This window comes from Bos indicus x Bos taurus, chromosome 3 (assembly GCF_003369695.1).
Source record: "Bos indicus x Bos taurus breed Angus x Brahman F1 hybrid chromosome 3, Bos_hybrid_MaternalHap_v2.0, whole genome shotgun sequence".
Taxonomy (NCBI): Eukaryota; Metazoa; Chordata; class Mammalia; order Artiodactyla; family Bovidae; genus Bos; species Bos indicus x Bos taurus.
In genome coordinates this window covers 80,662,972-80,680,736 of record NC_040078.1, presented here as the reverse complement: position 1 = coordinate 80,680,736, position 17,765 = coordinate 80,662,972, and the positions used below count along the sequence as shown (strand labels likewise).

Genomic DNA, 17,765 nt, shown 5'->3' with positions numbered 1-17,765 from the left:
TGATGCTGAAGCTCCAAAACTTTGGCTACCTGATGAGAAGAGCTGACTCACTGGAAAAGACCCTGATGCTGGGAGAAGACTGAGGGCAGGAGGAGAAGGCTGATGAGATGCCTGGATGGCACCGACTCAATGGACATGAGTCTGAGCAAACCCTGGGAGACAGTAAAGAACAGAGAAGCATGACATGCTGCAGTCCACGGGGTTGCGAAGAGCTGGAGGCGACTAAGCGACTAAACATAACAAATCAAACTGCTTTCCCAAAAGGTATATCCAAAAGACTAATTACTCTACATAGAAAAGGATGACCACTTGTCCTAAACTGCATCACCAGATTCTTTCCCAGCACTGAGTGTTAGGATTTTGACACAGTAAAATCTGCCAATTTCAGGCAAAACACGGTACTTCCCTAGGTGACCACCTCTACTGCACGGAGCACTGTGTCTCACCATCCTGTCCTTTCCACGAGCAGTCGGCCGTGACTTCCCTGACACAAACATGTTTGTTTTGGCTGGGCTCCCACTTCCCCTGCCAAACTGGCCTGCCTGTCTAGATCATGTCCTCAAGTGATACCAGAAAAGAGGAAGTGAAGTTGAATACTCCTTCCTCTGTCCGAGAGTCACTTGGGTGTGCCTGACACCATGACGAGGACTGTCACTGTGGCCACAGCCACCGGCCCAACAGTCCACTCAAGTGCAAAGCGGGGCTTCCCACCGACCTCATCCCAGGTGACCCACCCAACTCAGCAGGGGGGCCGTGCAGGAGCCCTTGGGAGAAAATGCTAACCCTCACTCACCAAATTTTTTTTCAAATCCACTAATTTTTGTGAACTGAATATTGATACTGAAATATCTTTGGGAAGATAACAAATCCTGTTTTCATTTGAAGAACAAAGAAAGGCACTAGAACGCACTCAGGTAACTTAAACACAGACACTGATAATGTCAATGTCAGCAACAGGGACTTTCTGGCTTAAATAAGATGATTACAAGATTTTCTCTTGGGGACAGGAACCTTGAAGAGCACGTGCTGCATAACTGTCCTCAGCAAAGTCCCCTCCCAGCACCAAACCCCGGCCGAATCACTTCTGGAGGAAACTTACCATTTTTTTGTTGTCCTGCTTATTAATGCTGACCACAGACTCCTTGATTACAATGTGAGTGATCTCAGGGAAGTAAGAAAAATTGTTCCACTCTTCTCGGATTTTGTTTTTTTCCTCATCCTTCTTGTGTTTATTTTCCAGTTTTTTCCGTTTCAGTTTGTTTTTTTCCTTTTCAACAGGAACAATCTGATAAAATGCATAAGCGACAGGGTGAAGCCAGCTTTCTCATTTTCTCCTGGCATTTCTCATTTTCTCCTGGCAAAAGAACATAGGGCCTTGCAGCCAAGCAAGAGAAAGCCAGAGTGCCTGGACTGATGGAGGAACTGGGAGAGCCAGCACCCATGGGCTTATTCAGGTCCCACCAGGGATTCTTAGGACCCTACCCCTGGAAAAGACCTTAAAGGACACACTGACTAAACTCTTAACATAATCTGTAATGTACAAGCAAATTCAGGAACGGAAATAACTGCCCGCTAGACGTACATCTACAATCAGGTCCCCCCAGCTGAGCATGGGCTTTCTCCTTTTAGAATCTACCACTGACTATCTTGACTAGACAGCCATAATCAAGTTGGAATTTTCAAGGGCAGGTATGAATCCCATGCTTGGATAACTTGGGGAGTCATACGTGTCTGTACAAGCTTACATATTTTGTGTAGCAGAGTCTTGGAGACTAGAGATCTGGATAAGATCCTGACTCTGCCAGTTATTTAACTAGTTAGGTCATCTTTTTGAGCGTGCATTTACCCATCCATAAAACAGAGATCTTATGTATTCACAGGGTTCTTAGAGCAGAAGGTAGGTTCTTAATAATAGTACCCGTACTACACAGAAAGTGCTTGTTAAGTGTTTGGCATTATTTTAGCATGAGAATAAAACAGGAGTAGAAAGTAAATTTCACCTTTACATCAATAGTAGTAGAAGAAGAAGTGAAGCCGCTCAGTCGTGTCCGACTCTTTGTGACCCCACGGACTGTAGCCTATAAGGCTCCTCTGTCCATGGAATTTTCCAGGCAAGAGTAGTGGAGTGGGTTGCCATTTCCTTCTCCAGGGGATCTTTCCGACCCAAGGATCGAACCTGGGTCTCCCACATTGCAGGCAGACGCTTTACTGTCTGAGCCACCAGGGAAGCCCAAATAATGATGATAGCAGCTATAATTATTTATTGAGCATTTATTATACACCATTTATTATTACATAAGTCTATGCTAAATGACAGTTTTCTCAACAACACTATAAGGTAGTACAGTAAGTGTTACCTTTTTATAGATGAATAATGAATATGTGACTATATATGAAGTAACCCTCCCAAGGCCATGTAAATATAAACAGTGGAGCTAGGATGTGAACCAGGTCTATTTAGCTTTAAAACCCATGCTTTTAAACCAATCTGGTCTATTGCCTCATTCAATAAACACTTCAAAAAGAAGTTCCAAATTGCAAGAAAAATTACCCTATTTCATGGAGCCAAAGACCTAAAATCAATTCTTGGCACAATCACTTATTAGTTAATTACGACCTTGGGCAAATTTCTTAGCTTGTCTGTACCTCTTTCTGTTCATCTATAAAGTAGGGGAAATGGTAGTATCTCTCATAAATTTAAAGAATAAGTGAGTTAATCCATGAAAATTACTTAGAAAAGTACTTGGTACATGGTAAACACTTGGTAAATGTCTGCTATTACTATATTATTACATATTGCAATATGCTACATTTCTCTATTTCCCTACAGAACTCAATATTTATTTAGATCTACTGCTACATGGACACAATAAAAGATGAATGATACACTCTCTCTAGCCCATGAAACAAACTCAGCTGACAGGCGTGATGAACATGCAAAGAAATAATACCAACAGAATACACAGAACACACCACGTGACACAGGATGTTCTAACCAGCCCCTGTCGGCACTTACATGTGGTTTCTGTCTCCACTGGATTCCAAGATTTCCAGTCACCATCACTTCATAGCAGAGAACATTTCCACTATCATTTGGATGGAACCGATTCATCTCATTTTCTGATGAAATCAGTAGCATGGAAGTCTCAAATATTTCAGCACCATAATGTTTTGTCAAAGTTTCCAAGGTAGCCAGGTATTTCACCTTCAGGTCGTGCGTGGACACGCTGCTGTCACAAATGGTCTTGTTGTTAAACTCCTTTAGAAAATCCTTGAAAACATTATTTATCCGCATCCTGGTGAGAAGGTTCCTCTGTCTGATGGACTTATTCAATGTTTCTGGAATATATCGCTTGTAGCTAAAAGAAAGTTTGAAAGAAAAAAATCTCTTTTTTATGTATAGGTTAGCAGAATAGCTCAGAAACAAACGTAAGCCTGTAACCCTTCCTTCTCTGTGTTGCCAAATGAGAAAGGTTCTACTCCCAGAGGTCTTGGAGTAAAACTCAGGATGACAATCATAGGGAGATGGAGGTGAACAGGGACTGAAAGAAGAGAGACAAGTACCTGTTCCATAGATTTTACTGAAATGGAAATTCCTACAGGAATCATCAGATTTTCTGGGTCACAAAAGCAGGCAGCAAAATGGCAGCTTTGTGTTTTTGTTTGCTAACGTCACTGTTCCTTCCCACGTACACTGCGTTCACATGAACACACTGTTGCTAAGGTTCAGCCAGAACCTCAGCGGTTAGAAAGCCACCTGGAAGGTGTCAAGAGTGATGGCAGATGCTTCACACGTTCTACTTGCACATCTATTTGACAGTTTTTCTATAAAGATCACAGGTTGCCTTTATAAGAAATAGGAAAAACACATAAAAGCTAATCAAATACAAAAGACCTAGTGTTTGCTGTGTGCAAATGTCCCAGATACATTAAATGGATCAACAGATAAAGTGAAAGATTAGTTAACCATCCAGGTGCTAATGAGAGAGTATCTATGACTAAGAATCACAGCAAATGGATACACTGTGAGAACAAGACCCAGCTTTAAGAGGGGTACGAACACCCGAGAAAAAAGAGAGCAAGTCTGCTGGCGGTAAAACAAGTGGGGAGACTCAGCCTGAGAAAGCACCCAGCACAGGGGAATCCCTGCCGCACTGATAGTTTCACAACAGCGGAAAACTGTGGAGCTTGAAATTTGTCCCCAACAAATACTGTAACTTCTTTTTTAGATTAATGTAACGGAGGGGAAGGTCAGAGGAGAGCTATTTTTAACTTTAGCCTCATGCAAAAATACAGAGATCCCCAGAGCAAGCGCCACAGAAACAGGAGAAAACAGCGCAGCATGTGTCTCACCAGTCCCTGCATTTCTGAGGAGCACCTTGTGATCTGCTCCAGACTCTGGGCAAGGGCAGGGAGACACAAGATGTAGCCTTACGAGAAGGCGCATGCCACCTATCACAAATAACACTGCTAGAAATAATCCCCTCTTAAAGTGACTGTCTTGGGACAGACATAATAGTGCATTGATTTAAAAAGTATATTTCCAGACTTCCCTGGTGGTCCAATGGTTAAGACTGTGTTTACACTGCAGAGAGCATCAGTTTGACCCTGGCTGGAGAACTAAGATTTCCCCCATGATGGGTGGGTGGCCAAAAAAATAAAATAAAAATTATATTAGTATTTCATAGATAGGTGGAAGTTATACAGATTGAATATTCCTTCAGAAGGACTTGCTTGCAAATGATAATTTTTAAGTAAATATAATTTTCTTAAGGTAACAGTTGATCGTGCTTCACATTGGAATTAACAGCTCTCCAGTGAACCAGTACAGGCTGGAAATGATAGCAGCTGCATTAGAGCTACATCAAGAAGGATTTTAGGACAGATCCAGCACAAAAGGAAAAAGTGCAGGGACAGATGCCAATGCCCAGCATGGGCAGAGAGCAAGGGGGAGGGCATGTGGGCCACTCATTTGACTGGCGACCCAGCCCAGAACTTTCACCCTAGTACACATTTCTGAGGTCGTCAGCCAACATTCCAATTCAGGACACAATGATAATTGTACTACCTTTTATTATAAATATTCTTAAAAAAAGCTGGCTCTGCAGAAGGCAGTAGTCAGCCAACCACTGAGGTGTATGAGAATGTATAAAAATAACACCATCCCCACAATCAGTTTTTCAGCCAGCAGGAAGGTTTACCTGATGTCCTTGGGGAGTTCTGGCAATTGCATCTTCTTCATCATGGCATAGTGGGAGATGGCCAGCACGGCCATCCCAAGACACTCATTCTCAATGTCGTGCCCATCCTGCTCCGTCTTGGGGTCTCGAATGGGAGCCAGGCATTTGACCAAATCATACTGTCCCTTTGGAACAGAGATGAGAAGAAATGAATCACCACTTAAGTTTTAAGCATCCACCCACATTTCTGATCTTAGGAGGAAGGTTCCCCACACAGGGAAGTGCCACCCAAAATGCAGTACAGCAATGAGACTAATGAGATTTAGTTTCCCTGGCACCTCTTTCTCAACAGTTGGGTATGAAAGGGCTTGGGAAATGTTTTCCCCAGGTTAATTCATTCCTTTAAAAGTCATGAAGCCCCTCCACAGGGCTTCCCATGGAAGTGATGGTAAAAAGTAGCATGTACTAGGCTTGGACTGCACCAGGGCATGGGAGGTGACAGCTGGCTGGGGTTTGATCATTTGTTAGCTCCACAATGAACTGAGCACCCACCTCCCTCCTGATGTAGATTTACAGAAAGGAGAAGGAATCCAGATTCTACACTGGGTTATGACCACATGTGAGTTTTTTCAACATCTGCTGTTAAAGTTTCTAATAGTGAAACGCATCCTCAAAATACAACCCCTCACTCATGGAGGTATGCCACACATTCCAAGAGTCCATGAGGGCTTCAGAAAACAAAAATGAAAACTAAAAAGCAGCGGCCAATATGTACCTGTCTTGTACAGAGTAATGACAATAACATCACTGCTCAGTCCCCTTTATTAAGCCCTGCCCTGAGTGCTAGGCACTGTGCGAGGTTCCTCATTCACTATTTCATTTAATCTTTACAACAGCCCTATGAGGGGGATGCTACCACCACCAACTCTGCCTAACAGATGAGGAATCTAAGGCACCAAAAGGTTAAATAACATCACTCACTCAGTTGGTAATTATTGACTAACAAGAACTAATTATGGGCCAGCTATTCAAGGTGCTAGCAGCAGACCAAACCACATCCCTGATCTCATGGAGACTCCAGAAAAGAAAGAAGAACAAATGGAAATACATAACCTCAAGTAGTTACCAAAACCAAAGACAAGTATAAAGACATAGCCCTGTGGGCGCTGGGGACCTCATGAGTGTGTGCGTGTGGTGAGGGGTGGAGGGCAATGGGTATCAGACCAGATGTGACTACAGGGCTGCGGCTCTGCAACACGGAGCCACAGTCACACTCGGTCTCTTCTCACCGACTGCAAGTGGACCAAGCTCTCAGGAAGGGACTGTTAGCCTTTCTCCAGCTTGGAAAGAGGCAGACATGAAGTCTGGGGTGGTGGTCCTACATCAGGAAGACACTCGCTTTCCCTGAAGCAACTTTAATGGGTTTTGGATGAAGGGTTCTCACCGCTGCCGTTCTCCTTTTTTCAAGGCAGGACTGCTGGTTTCTGTCAGTGAGAATAGGACACTGACTGCTTCTATAAATTACTTAGGACCAACAACAATCATCTCTGTCAGCAGTGTGTGTGAAAGAGAACAAAATTCGAAACTGTTTCATCTGGCTGTGATTTTCTGTAAACATCACTGTACAACTACCTCAAGTAATTCATTCCCGAAGCTCTGAAATGTCAGATTCTAATCTCATACTCACTCCTGAAGTATGGGGCACTCTTTCTTTACACTTTTTCTTCCAAAAAAGTAAAAGAATCAATCTCGGACATGAATATGTGTAAAACTGGGAGGCTGGATTCAAAAAGGCCAATGTGAAAATCGCCGGTTCACTTTACTTTTTCCACACAGTATCTGCCCAGGGCTGTGCTGTTTCACTTCTCTGCAGTCTCTGAGGCCACTCCTCAGATATGTTATGGAAAGTGCAATCAATAACTAAAGCTGTATAGATGACGACTGTGACACAAAACCCAAATGTGAAACACTACATCCTAAGGAAATAATAAGGAGAACACATATTCAGAAATATATTTGAGGCTGTTTTGTAACAGTGATAGTGTAACAGGGGGACAAAAAACCAAAAACGTTTAGAAACAATGACTAGTTAAATGAAGGCTGGCTTTTCCTCTGGATTCCAGTATCATACTCAACTTCCTACCAGGAATCTCCACTTGCATATCTCACAGGTATCTCTGAAAGAGGGCTCCTTGTTTCCATCCCCCCTTTTCCAACCTGCTGCATCCACTCTTTCCTATGCAGGGAATCACTCCATTATCTGTCAGACACTGCCCAAAATACAAATCTCAAAATCATCTTCGATGCTTCCACCCTCAACCTTTCACATCCAACTTCACAGCAAGTCACATCAAGTCCACCTCCAAAATTAATCGCAGATCCATCCATTTCCCTCCAACTCTACTGCCACAACGATGATGCTACTTGGCACCCAAGGAGCAGGGAGGCCAGGGGTGCACGTAAATATTCCACAGTGCCCAGCGCCTTACAGCAGAGAATCATCCAGCCCCAAGTGTCAACAGTGCTGCCTTTGAAAAACTTTGCTCCTCTCCAAAGAAATACTTTCCCTACTGCTCCCTGAGAAATGCAGACACTTTTTTATTCTTCAAAGTTCAGTACAAATGCCACCTCTTTGGAGAGACCTCTGATTATACTATTTAAATTAGCTCTCCCCATTCAAACCTCCCTCCCCACATTCCTTACAACAAAAGCTTTTTCGTTCATAGAACTTTTCACAATTCCTTGTGTATTATCTATGTATCATTTTATCTGCTTGTTTTGTTTGTCCAATTCAATTAAATATCTGGGGCTTGCAGAGACCATGTCTGTCTTGCTCACCACAGTATCTGCAGCAGCTTAGCAAGAAGTACACAGACACTCCGAATAAGATATTTTCAGATACTACGAGTGCATGGTACATATCTGCAGCCTACCAGGCTCCTCCGTCCATGGGATTTTCCAGGCAAGAGTACTGGAGTGGGGTGCCATTGCCTTCTCCAATGATAAAATCAGGAAGCACACAAATAAAAATGCTAGTTATCTCAAGTTAATATAATTCGGGTGACTTGAACTTCACTTTCTGGCTTTTCTCTAGTGTCTAACCATTCCACTCACCACCGCTATGACTCAGAGCAGCCACCTCCTTGCCCTCTGTGACTGCTGAGAAGCACCTTCATGACCAACCCTGCTCAATGACACCATCCCTCACTTAGAGCTCCCCTCTGCTCTCGGTGCAGAGGCACCACAGAGAGGAATTGAATGGGGTTGGGGGAACAAGGGATGGGGAAAGGCCCACAAGTGGATAACCAGCCCCCACTGGATGCTGAACTGCCTTCTCTTCCCCTCACCGGGAGCAAGTCCAGGCTGGCGAGAACGACCCACGGAACAGGTCATAAAGCATCTAAGCGGCCACCACGGTCGGCTGCACCAGGGAATCTGACCCCTGCCATGTCTTACCCACTCCACGAACTCCAGGCTTCCCTGGGCCCAAACGTCTTACCTGAGCAAACAGATACTCCAGCGAGCTGGCGTCAAGGAGAGGTGTTGCATCTGGAACTTTTTTTTTCTCATAGCCGTTTTTCTGCTTCTTTGGAGAATGTCGCCATACTGATTGTTCATTGTCGTTGGTCCCATGCCAGTTGGTGAAATAGAACCTGAAAGGCAGGAAGATGACGGTTAATCATGGGAAAGAGGACCCTGGCATGCATGGGAGGGGAGTCCTGGTTCTACCCAGGGTGATCAGTGCCGCAGGCTAAACTTCCCTGAGAAGTAAGCAAACAGACAGACCTTTCATCTGGGTAAGCACTTCACTGTTTATAAGGTCCTTTTCTTTCATTCTTACTGCACTCTGTGAAGAGCATCCTGCTGGAACCTCGCCTATGACTCAAGGAGATAAGGTGACTTCCTTAAGATCACGGAGATAGCACCTCTGACTTTCCACTATGTCTTCCTAAACAGGAAAACACTGCTGACTAGAACTAGAAGTTGGCCCAGCCACTTGCTCCACCTTTATGATGCCAGCCTACCTTGAACCCAAGACCTATTTCATTCAGTTTAATATTTCTGAAATCTAGCTTCATCACACAGTTAAGACATACAGTTAATATAGCAGTGTTTCCTATTTTTCAGATTGCTGTTACTGATACTTTATCTTACAATGAACAAAGTTTTAAAACAGAAGAAATACATGCACACTATTTCAAGCATCAGCTGCAGTACCCTGACCTAATGAACACTTTATATATGCTACTTAATGGTTACAGTAATTGTACAAGTTATGTTTCACCACTTCCATTTTATAGAGGAGGAAAACTGAGGTTCCAAGAGAGTAGGTGACCTAAGATCAAGAGCATGTTTTCTCCACTACTTCTTTTCTCTGCCACCTATAACAGAAACACCAGGGATTCTGGAAGGTATGAAGGTGAGTAAGCCAAACTGATCCAGGACAGCTTTAAGTTACAGACTCAGCAGGTCCCTGGGTCTCTCTCCCTTGACATGCCCATGTGCTGAGGATAAACCATGATAGCATGAGGAAGGAACAAATAAAATCTACTCCTCAAAAGGAGTTGCCATTGAACCCATGCACCTGTCAGAGAGCTATCCTGGCAGAATGTGGGGCATGCAGGACCTGGCCAGGCTCTGGAAGGCCAGCGGTTCTCAGGCACAGCCCCTGCCTGCTGTGAATCCCCTGTCTAGAGGCAATCAGGCAAATTCAACAGTAATGTCAAAGCAGCAGACCAGAGGGCACATCTCACAGACAGGGCTACACGGTGACTTCCATGGACCTCACACAGCTTTCCTTTCCTCCATAACAAAAATATTACAGGTAAATATAAATATAACAACTGTGGTGGTATAAAGTTGAATATAATCCAGGTTGGATTTCTTTTTTTCTTAACTTAAATGAAATTAAAACACTTCTGTGGGGACCTAACAACACTGTGAACCCTAGGCACTGTGCCTCATAGCTAAGTTTTTCTTAAACATGAGAGTCTCGAGTAAGATTCAATGGAGGACCAAGGAGGGAGAAGCTGCCCCCACTGCTGGGGCAGTGGCAGGGAAGGGTAAAGGGTTGGGAAGGGCGTTGGGACTAGACTAAACAAACACCAGGCAGGCTATGGAGTCTAGACCAGGCACAGAAGGCAGAGGCAAGACCGTGAGCCAAACCAACGAGAGGCAGGATCTGCCTGGAAGATGGACTGAAACGAGAGAGGCCGAGAGACAACAGGTTCCCGCGGCAACCACCTGGGCAACGCCGTGAGCTTCGTGGGGCAGAGGCCTCAGCCGTCCTGCTCATCACTAAATCCACAGCGCCTGGCACAGAACAGGTGCTTAATACACGCTTGTTGGATGTATGAACAGCAAATGAATGACCTAATTCAAGAAGTAGTCATTAAAATGGGAAGGATGGGTAAGAAGTTACTTTAAAGGTAAAATCAACATTTTACAACTTTCCAGTGATTCTCTATAACCCGTCTTTTATGTAACTTACCGAAGTGACTAATAACTTGACTGTGGCCTTTGGCATCTCTCTCTCAGGCAGAAAAAAGCCATATATCTACAGAGTCCACATGCAGCATAACTGCAGCTACAAGACTGTCCCCATCTATACCCTCCCACGTGAAAGTAGAAGCCTGTAGCTCTCAGCTGCCCAAGAAGCTGGCATCCATGCTGCCCCCAGGCTGAGAAGCCTGCTCTTCAAGGGCAGAACAGAGCACAGGCCAGGAGGACTCCTCTAGGACTGGCTGCCCTGGGCAGACAGACAGTAAGAGGTGAACCAGCCCCAGCGGCTAAGCAGGAAATCTGAAGCTGGGACAGAAAAAGAGGGACAAGGCCGTGGCGGACTCCTCGGACCACTGAGGGAAATCCAAAATGGAGCATTCTCATCATTCATAGAACAAGCTAATGATCTACTATAAGTTCTGGGTGGTCCTGCCTGGGAGGAGACAGGTGAGAGGTCTAAATAGGATGATGAAGACAGTAACTTAGAGCTTCCAAGTGCTATTTATGTGCCAAGCTCTCCATACACAAAGGCTCAAAGCAGGCCTCTCACAAAGAGATACGATTCCCAGGTGGTGCAGTGGGAAAGAATCCACCTGCCAGTGCAGGACATGCGGGTGTAATCCCTGGGTTGGGAAGATCCCCTGGAAAAGGAAATGGCAACCCACTCTAGTATTCTTGCCTGCAAACTCCCATGGACCGAGGATCCTAGCAGGCTATAGTCCACGGGGTTGCAAAGAGTTAGACACAACTGAACAACTAACATTTCCACTTCTGGGCTCCCCAGGTGGCGCCAGTGGTAAAGAACCTGCCTGCCAATGCAGGAGACATTAAGAGATGAGGGTTCGATTCCTGTGTCGGGAAGATCCCTGGAAGAGGATATGGCAACCAACTCCAGTATTCTCATGTGGAGCCTCGTGGGCCCCAGTCCATGGGGTAGCAAAGAGTCGGACATGACTCTTTGAAGAGACTTAGCATGCAGCACGCATGGAAGATTACTTGGGATAATGAGGTAAAGGGATGTCAAGGGTAGAGGAAGCTGTCTGAAACAGCAGAATTGATGACAGATTTTCCCTGAACCAGTAGGAACTATGGATTTCCCACATCCCCGCTGAGTTTCTATGATAAAGAGCCACGCACCCAGCATACCACCTTGGGACTGAACGAGGACATTTTCCAAGGTTGCCGTCTTTGAGTGCTGTGAGACCAGCCTTGCCTTGGAATCCTTTTGGTAAGATGTTCAACAAGATAAGGCAACGTACAACGTCTTCACTACAGAAAGGCTGAAGGGAGCCTAAAACAAGGCTGGCTCTCTGGAAATTGCCTATAGTTAGAGACTGATAGCTCTCTATTTAACAAGACACTAAAATGAAAAAAACCTTTAGATTAGTGACTGCCAAAATCAACATCTTCCATAAGTAACAAGGATATATTATGTGGCACAGGGCAATATAGCCATTATTTTGTAATAACTTTAAATAAAATTAAATAAAAAATACTGAATCGCAGGGCTTCCCCAGTGGTCCAATGGTTAAGACTCCACCTTGCAATGCAAGGGACACCAGTTCAATCCCTGATCTGGAAGATTCTACATGCCATGGAGCAACTAAGCCTGTGAGCCACAAGTATTGGGCCTTTGCTCTAAGAGCCCAGGAGCCTCAACTACTGAGGGCTCAGGCCGCAACTACTGAAGCCCGAGTGACTAGAGCCAGCACTGTACAATAAGAGCAGCCACTGCAGCGTGAAGCCCGCACACCACAACAAAGAGTAGCCCCCCACTCACCGCTAGGGAAAGCCTGCATGCAGCAACACAGACCCACCACAACCAGAAAGTAAAATAAGTAAATCTTTTAAAAAATAGATCGAATCATTACGCTATACATATGAAACAAATTACAAATTCACTATACTTCAAGAAAAACATATAATAAGTGTAACAATGGAAATGTTTCAAGGAAAAAAAAAAAATCAACACCTACTTAATCACTATTAAGACTAAACCAGTAAGTACCCTCAAGATAGAAATTGTACACTCCTTTCATAATTAATTATTAAACCTGGGCCACCAATTCCTGATATTACAACATGCTAATGGAAAAAAATTAAGGATGACCTAAATAAATGTAGTATGATAATGGACTATATTCCTTTGCAGAATGATGTGGAAGAATACTGCAGGAAGGAAGGAGGGAGGAAGGGATTATCAGACAGATAGACCCATCAATGAGAGATATGCCTTCCTTGTAAGTTTTTGAGAAAATTATACTACAGATGATTACATAGTCTAAGCTTATGTACAGATATTATATACAACAAACTCTCTTTAGGTTTCTATAGAATCTGACTAATGGATAGTGAAATTCATTTAGATTTTCTTAAAAGGAATAAAGAATATGTTTGTCTTATATTAAGCTAAATCATAAAACGATAGCTAAAAAATTATCTGAAAGCAGAAAACTATAATTAAAATACAAAAATACTGCCCCAAATAGAGCTGGGATTCCACTGAAATAGTCACCAACATTTATTTTCATATTACACCTTCTTTAGTGGTGAGATGATGAGGTTTCAAAATTATATAGTTTGTTGTAATGCAAATGTCTTAGCTTAGGGTGGGATCTTTCCAAGTTCAAAGAGTTTGTGGTAACAAGGCAATATCCTGTTGAAGCGCAATGTCAGGTACAAAGTCAAGCTGCCGAAATTGAGGCAGCCGTGAACTTCCTGGCAGCTAACGGGAACGTGTGTGTGTGTATCCAACTCTGTGAGACCCCATGGTCTGTTGCCCACAAGATTCCTCTGTCCATGGGATTCTCCAGGCATGAATACTGGAGCGGGTTGCCATTTCATTCTCCAGGGAATCTTCTCAACCCAGGGATCAAACTTGGGTCTCTTACATTGCCTGCACTGGCGATGGGGGTTGGGGTGGGTGTCTTTACCACTAGTACCACCTGGGAATTCCCAACAGAAATGGGGAGCTGTGAAAGACAGCTTTTCATCATGAGGCATTCACATGACCAACCAAGAGGATTCTAGTGCTAACAAAACGAGTCATTATGTATGTAACTTTGAGTAACTCACTTGTCTTTTTTGGACATCAGTTTCCCCCTAAAAAACAGGAAGAGCTGAATCAGGCAAACTCAAGTCCCTTCCAAGTCCCATATTCTATCATTCTAGAATCTGAGTCTAAAAACCTAGAGGGAAAGAACTAGAACTGAGTGACAAGCCTCCTTCCCAGACTCCGAGCTACAAATACATGCTTCAATGTTGGGTTGCAGAGCCAACCCCCAGGCCACAGAAACAGGATTACACTCTGAAAAATAAATCCAAATTTAGCCAGAAGGCTCAGCTGGGTGGGACGAACATTTCCCTAAACCTGGGGCATGAAATCTCTCATGACACACACCTCTCAAGGTCAGACCGAGGGTGAGTGAGGAGGGAGGAGAAAAGTCAGCCCAGGATGCTTATCAAAGAACGTACATCTGGTTCAGCTTCCGCTGAGAAAAACACCCAGCCACTGCAGAATGGTAATAACTCTACTGACCCATCAATGGAAATAGCAGTAAAGGTACTGTGGAGAGCCTCTGAGATCCCCAGGCTGTTCTACATGACCCTGCATTCCAGTAGCACCTGAGCCAACTCACTGACTTAATCCCCTCTGGGTATGTTAAGATTCTTTTCAAAAAGGATTCACCCTATTTATTAGCTTCTCTGCTAAATACATTGTGAACCTATGGTTAACTGGTGGTAAGTGGTTTAGTTGCTAAGTTGTGTCTGATTCTTGTGACCCCATGGACTACAGCCCTCCAGGTTCCTCTGTCCATGGGATTCTCCAAGCAAGCATACTGGAGTGGGTTGCCATTTCCTTCTCCAGACAATTTTCCCAACCCAGGAATCGAACCTGGGTCTCCTGCATTGCAGGCAGATTCTTTACTGACTGAGCTAAAGGGAAGCTTGTGGTTAACTAGTATCTCATAAACATACTTCCAATTCAACATACATTTCAAACATGCTTATAAACTCAAGAGATTATAGTGATGAAGTACTGACTATGCCACCTTAGGAGACTATGTGACATTTCACAAAGTCTACAATATGGGAGGAAAGATAAAATATTCACTAGAAGAAAAATTATAGCCCCACTAGACCAAAGTCCTCAGGCAGTGGGTTGAAACACCTACCTCTTTAGAACAAGACCAAGCTAGGATTTCTAGGTCTCCACTTTAGCAGTGTTTCTCAAGCTCTCTAGTAAGAAACACCTTATTATACAACGAGCCAATACATACGGATTATATATTAAGAAACATTTTATTATACCATGACCTAGAACATACAGATTAATCTCAAACTACAGATCTAAAAACAATATTCTTTAAAAATAAATAAATAAATAAAAATAAAAACAATATTCTTAGGTTATGTATATATGCTGATATTATCTATTCTCATCCATCTCTCTCTCTAAAAAAATTTCTGGTCATAACTCCCTAAATTAAACTCATAACCATAATTCGCTGAATGAAAAACTCTGCTGTAAGGTACTAATTCTATTCAAAATACCCTCTGCTTTTTAATGATTTCTTTTCTAAAATGCAGCAGAGGAAGGTGATCAAACTCATCTTGAATTGTTTTCCAAATACTGAAGAAGTCTTTTCTCACAGCAAGCAAATACAAAACTTACAGATTACAAAAATGACTACACTGCCTCTTGGTAAGTGACTCAGGCCTCCAGGCTAACCGCCGGGCGCCACTGCACAAGGGAGACGGGCAGGCACCATACCTCATCCGGTAGTGAAGCCGGAGTGACGTTTTGTCGTCGACAGTGACGGTGCGATTCGGAGCATACCAGAGCTTGGTGTTCTCGTCATACAGGGCAAAGAGGTTGTGACACAGAGGAGAGATACCTGGGGAAAAGTAAAGAATGGATCAAAAAAATTAAAGACAGAGAGATCTGGCCATCTTTTTCCAAAGCACCACATATGCAAAGACCAGCAATTCTCTCATTCAAAAAGAATCCAGGTCATATTTGCATCCTCTTAGAGCTAAATACAACTTGAACCATGCACAATCAGGCAGTTTTAAACATAATAATAAAAAATTATGGCTCCCCAGGAATATGGACTATAGCGCCTGGCAAACCAGGTAAAAAACCATTTAAAAATAAAAGTCTAATAGTATTTCTCATTACAGTGTCTGTGACAGTCTTACCAAATTCTGCTTCAAAGAAAAAAAGGCCATCTGAGAGAGTCCCAGACTCCACCTGTTTTCCACCTTGCTAATCACAGTGAGAAGCACTCTTAGAATTTGAGAAATCCTTGATCTATCTCCTACACTCCTAAACTGTGTTTAAGCAGTTCTAACATACTCTGATTACACATTAAACATGCAAATACGTTCCTGGCAGTAGTGTGTGAATTGTGTGTTGGAATAAATAACCAAAGTGATTAAAATCTATTACCATTATACACTTTTAAAGTACTCTGTATAGTTATTGAAGTATTTTTTACTAGTAGCCAACTAGCAAGAGCATAACTGTTGACCACAGGTGGCCTTGCCTCCCTATTCAACTAACTACCTCCTTTGATGCAAGGATGTTAGAAGAGATTAGGGAGACGACGAAGCCAGGAAAGTACCTTTCCACTCAACTTCTGAGCCCATGATTAAAATTACACACACCTGTAATCTAAAAGTGTGGGAGAAGGTGGGAGAATGATTACAAATAATCAATTATTGTTGATATTTTCATGTGTGGTCAGGCCTCAAACAAAGATACAATGAACTTGTATGGCAAACAAAAAAAAGGAGGGCGGGGGGGACATGAGGTAGCTGGCACTTGATTCCCAACGCAGATGCGTGGAGAGAGATGGACACTGACGGGGGCCCCCACGGACCCTGCCCAGCTAGGCAGGGACTCTCTCCTATGCATACACTAAGTAGTTACAGGTTTCTTGGCTTCTTCATGCTTCTGCTGAATACCTCAACTTCCGTTTCTCAAGTTATTTGGGAGTTACTTCTTCAGAGTCACACTACTCCATGTAGCAGAGAAGATGGAGCTAAACTTCAAAGAGCATTTTCCATTGGAAACTATGGTAAATGGCTTTTGGATCCAGTATTACTAGGACTATATTTCAGGTAAACAATGGATTTTCATTCATAAACTGGCTTCTGTGGACTGCTCTGGAAACCCAGCTTTTCTTTATAGATATCCATATTTGAATATGAAACACGTATTTGAAGCGTAATTTATCTGTAATCAAACAGATAAGTCTACAATTCTATCCCAGGTCTGATTCAGACAATATCACTACTTAAAAAAAGAAGATCAAAGATACCTACATAGTACCAACATTTACTGAGGACTTAGTATCAGGCATCAGGCTAGCATACTCTACATCTACTACCTTTTAATTCTCCTAATACCTCTTGTGGTTAACTATTATTTCTGCCATTTTACAAAGAAACTCTGAGATTTAGTCTGATTCAAGGTTGTTTAACTAGTAAAATGCAAGACTGGCATTCAAATCCAGATAGAGCTACCGAGGGAGGTAAAATCATGAGAGATAAAAGAACAAAACTCTATCCTATCTATATTGGTAAAACGGAGACGGCAATGGCACCCCACTCCAGTACTCTTGCCTGGAAAATCCCATGGACGGAGGAGCCTGGAAGGCTGCAGTCCATGGGGTCGCTGAGGGTCGGACGCGACTGAGCGACTTCACTTTCACTTTTCACTTTCATGCATTGGAGAAGGAAATGGCAACCCACTCCAGTGTTCTTGCCTGGAGAATCCCAGGGACGGGGGAGCCTGGTGGGCTGCCGTCTATGGGGTTGCATAGAGTTGGACACAACTAAAGCGACTTAGCGGCAGCAGCATATTGGTAAAAAATGAGAATACTGCCCCCAAAACATCATGTACCATAATAATAATAAAAGCTACAAGAATCTGTGGTATTTCATATTCATATATTAATTTCTGCAACAATCCCCTGAGTTGGTTACAAAAGCTAATAATCATCCTCTTCAGCTACTAAGTCACTTCAGTCATGTCCGACTCTGTGCGACCCCATAGATGACAGCCCACCAGGTTCC

The 17,765-nt window shown here is 43.3% G+C and overlaps 1 protein-coding gene across 3 annotated transcripts in view; it reads right to left on the bottom strand.

The window, feature by feature from the left end:
- Window positions 1–17,765, bottom strand: part of JAK1 (Janus kinase 1) — a 256,351-nt gene that overhangs the window by 33,824 nt on the left and 204,762 nt on the right. For all 3 annotated transcript variants that reach the window (XM_027537017.1, XM_027537014.1, XM_027537015.1), the window contains 5 exons: window positions 15,457–15,580; window positions 8,680–8,833; window positions 5,202–5,365; window positions 3,017–3,359; window positions 1,100–1,285 (listed from right to left, as the gene is read on the bottom strand). In XM_027537017.1, the coding sequence (XP_027392818.1) occupies window positions 1,100–1,285; window positions 3,017–3,359; window positions 5,202–5,365; window positions 8,680–8,833; window positions 15,457–15,580 (971 nt within the window). The remainder of the gene's footprint in view (window positions 1–1,099; window positions 1,286–3,016; window positions 3,360–5,201; window positions 5,366–8,679; window positions 8,834–15,456; window positions 15,581–17,765) is intronic.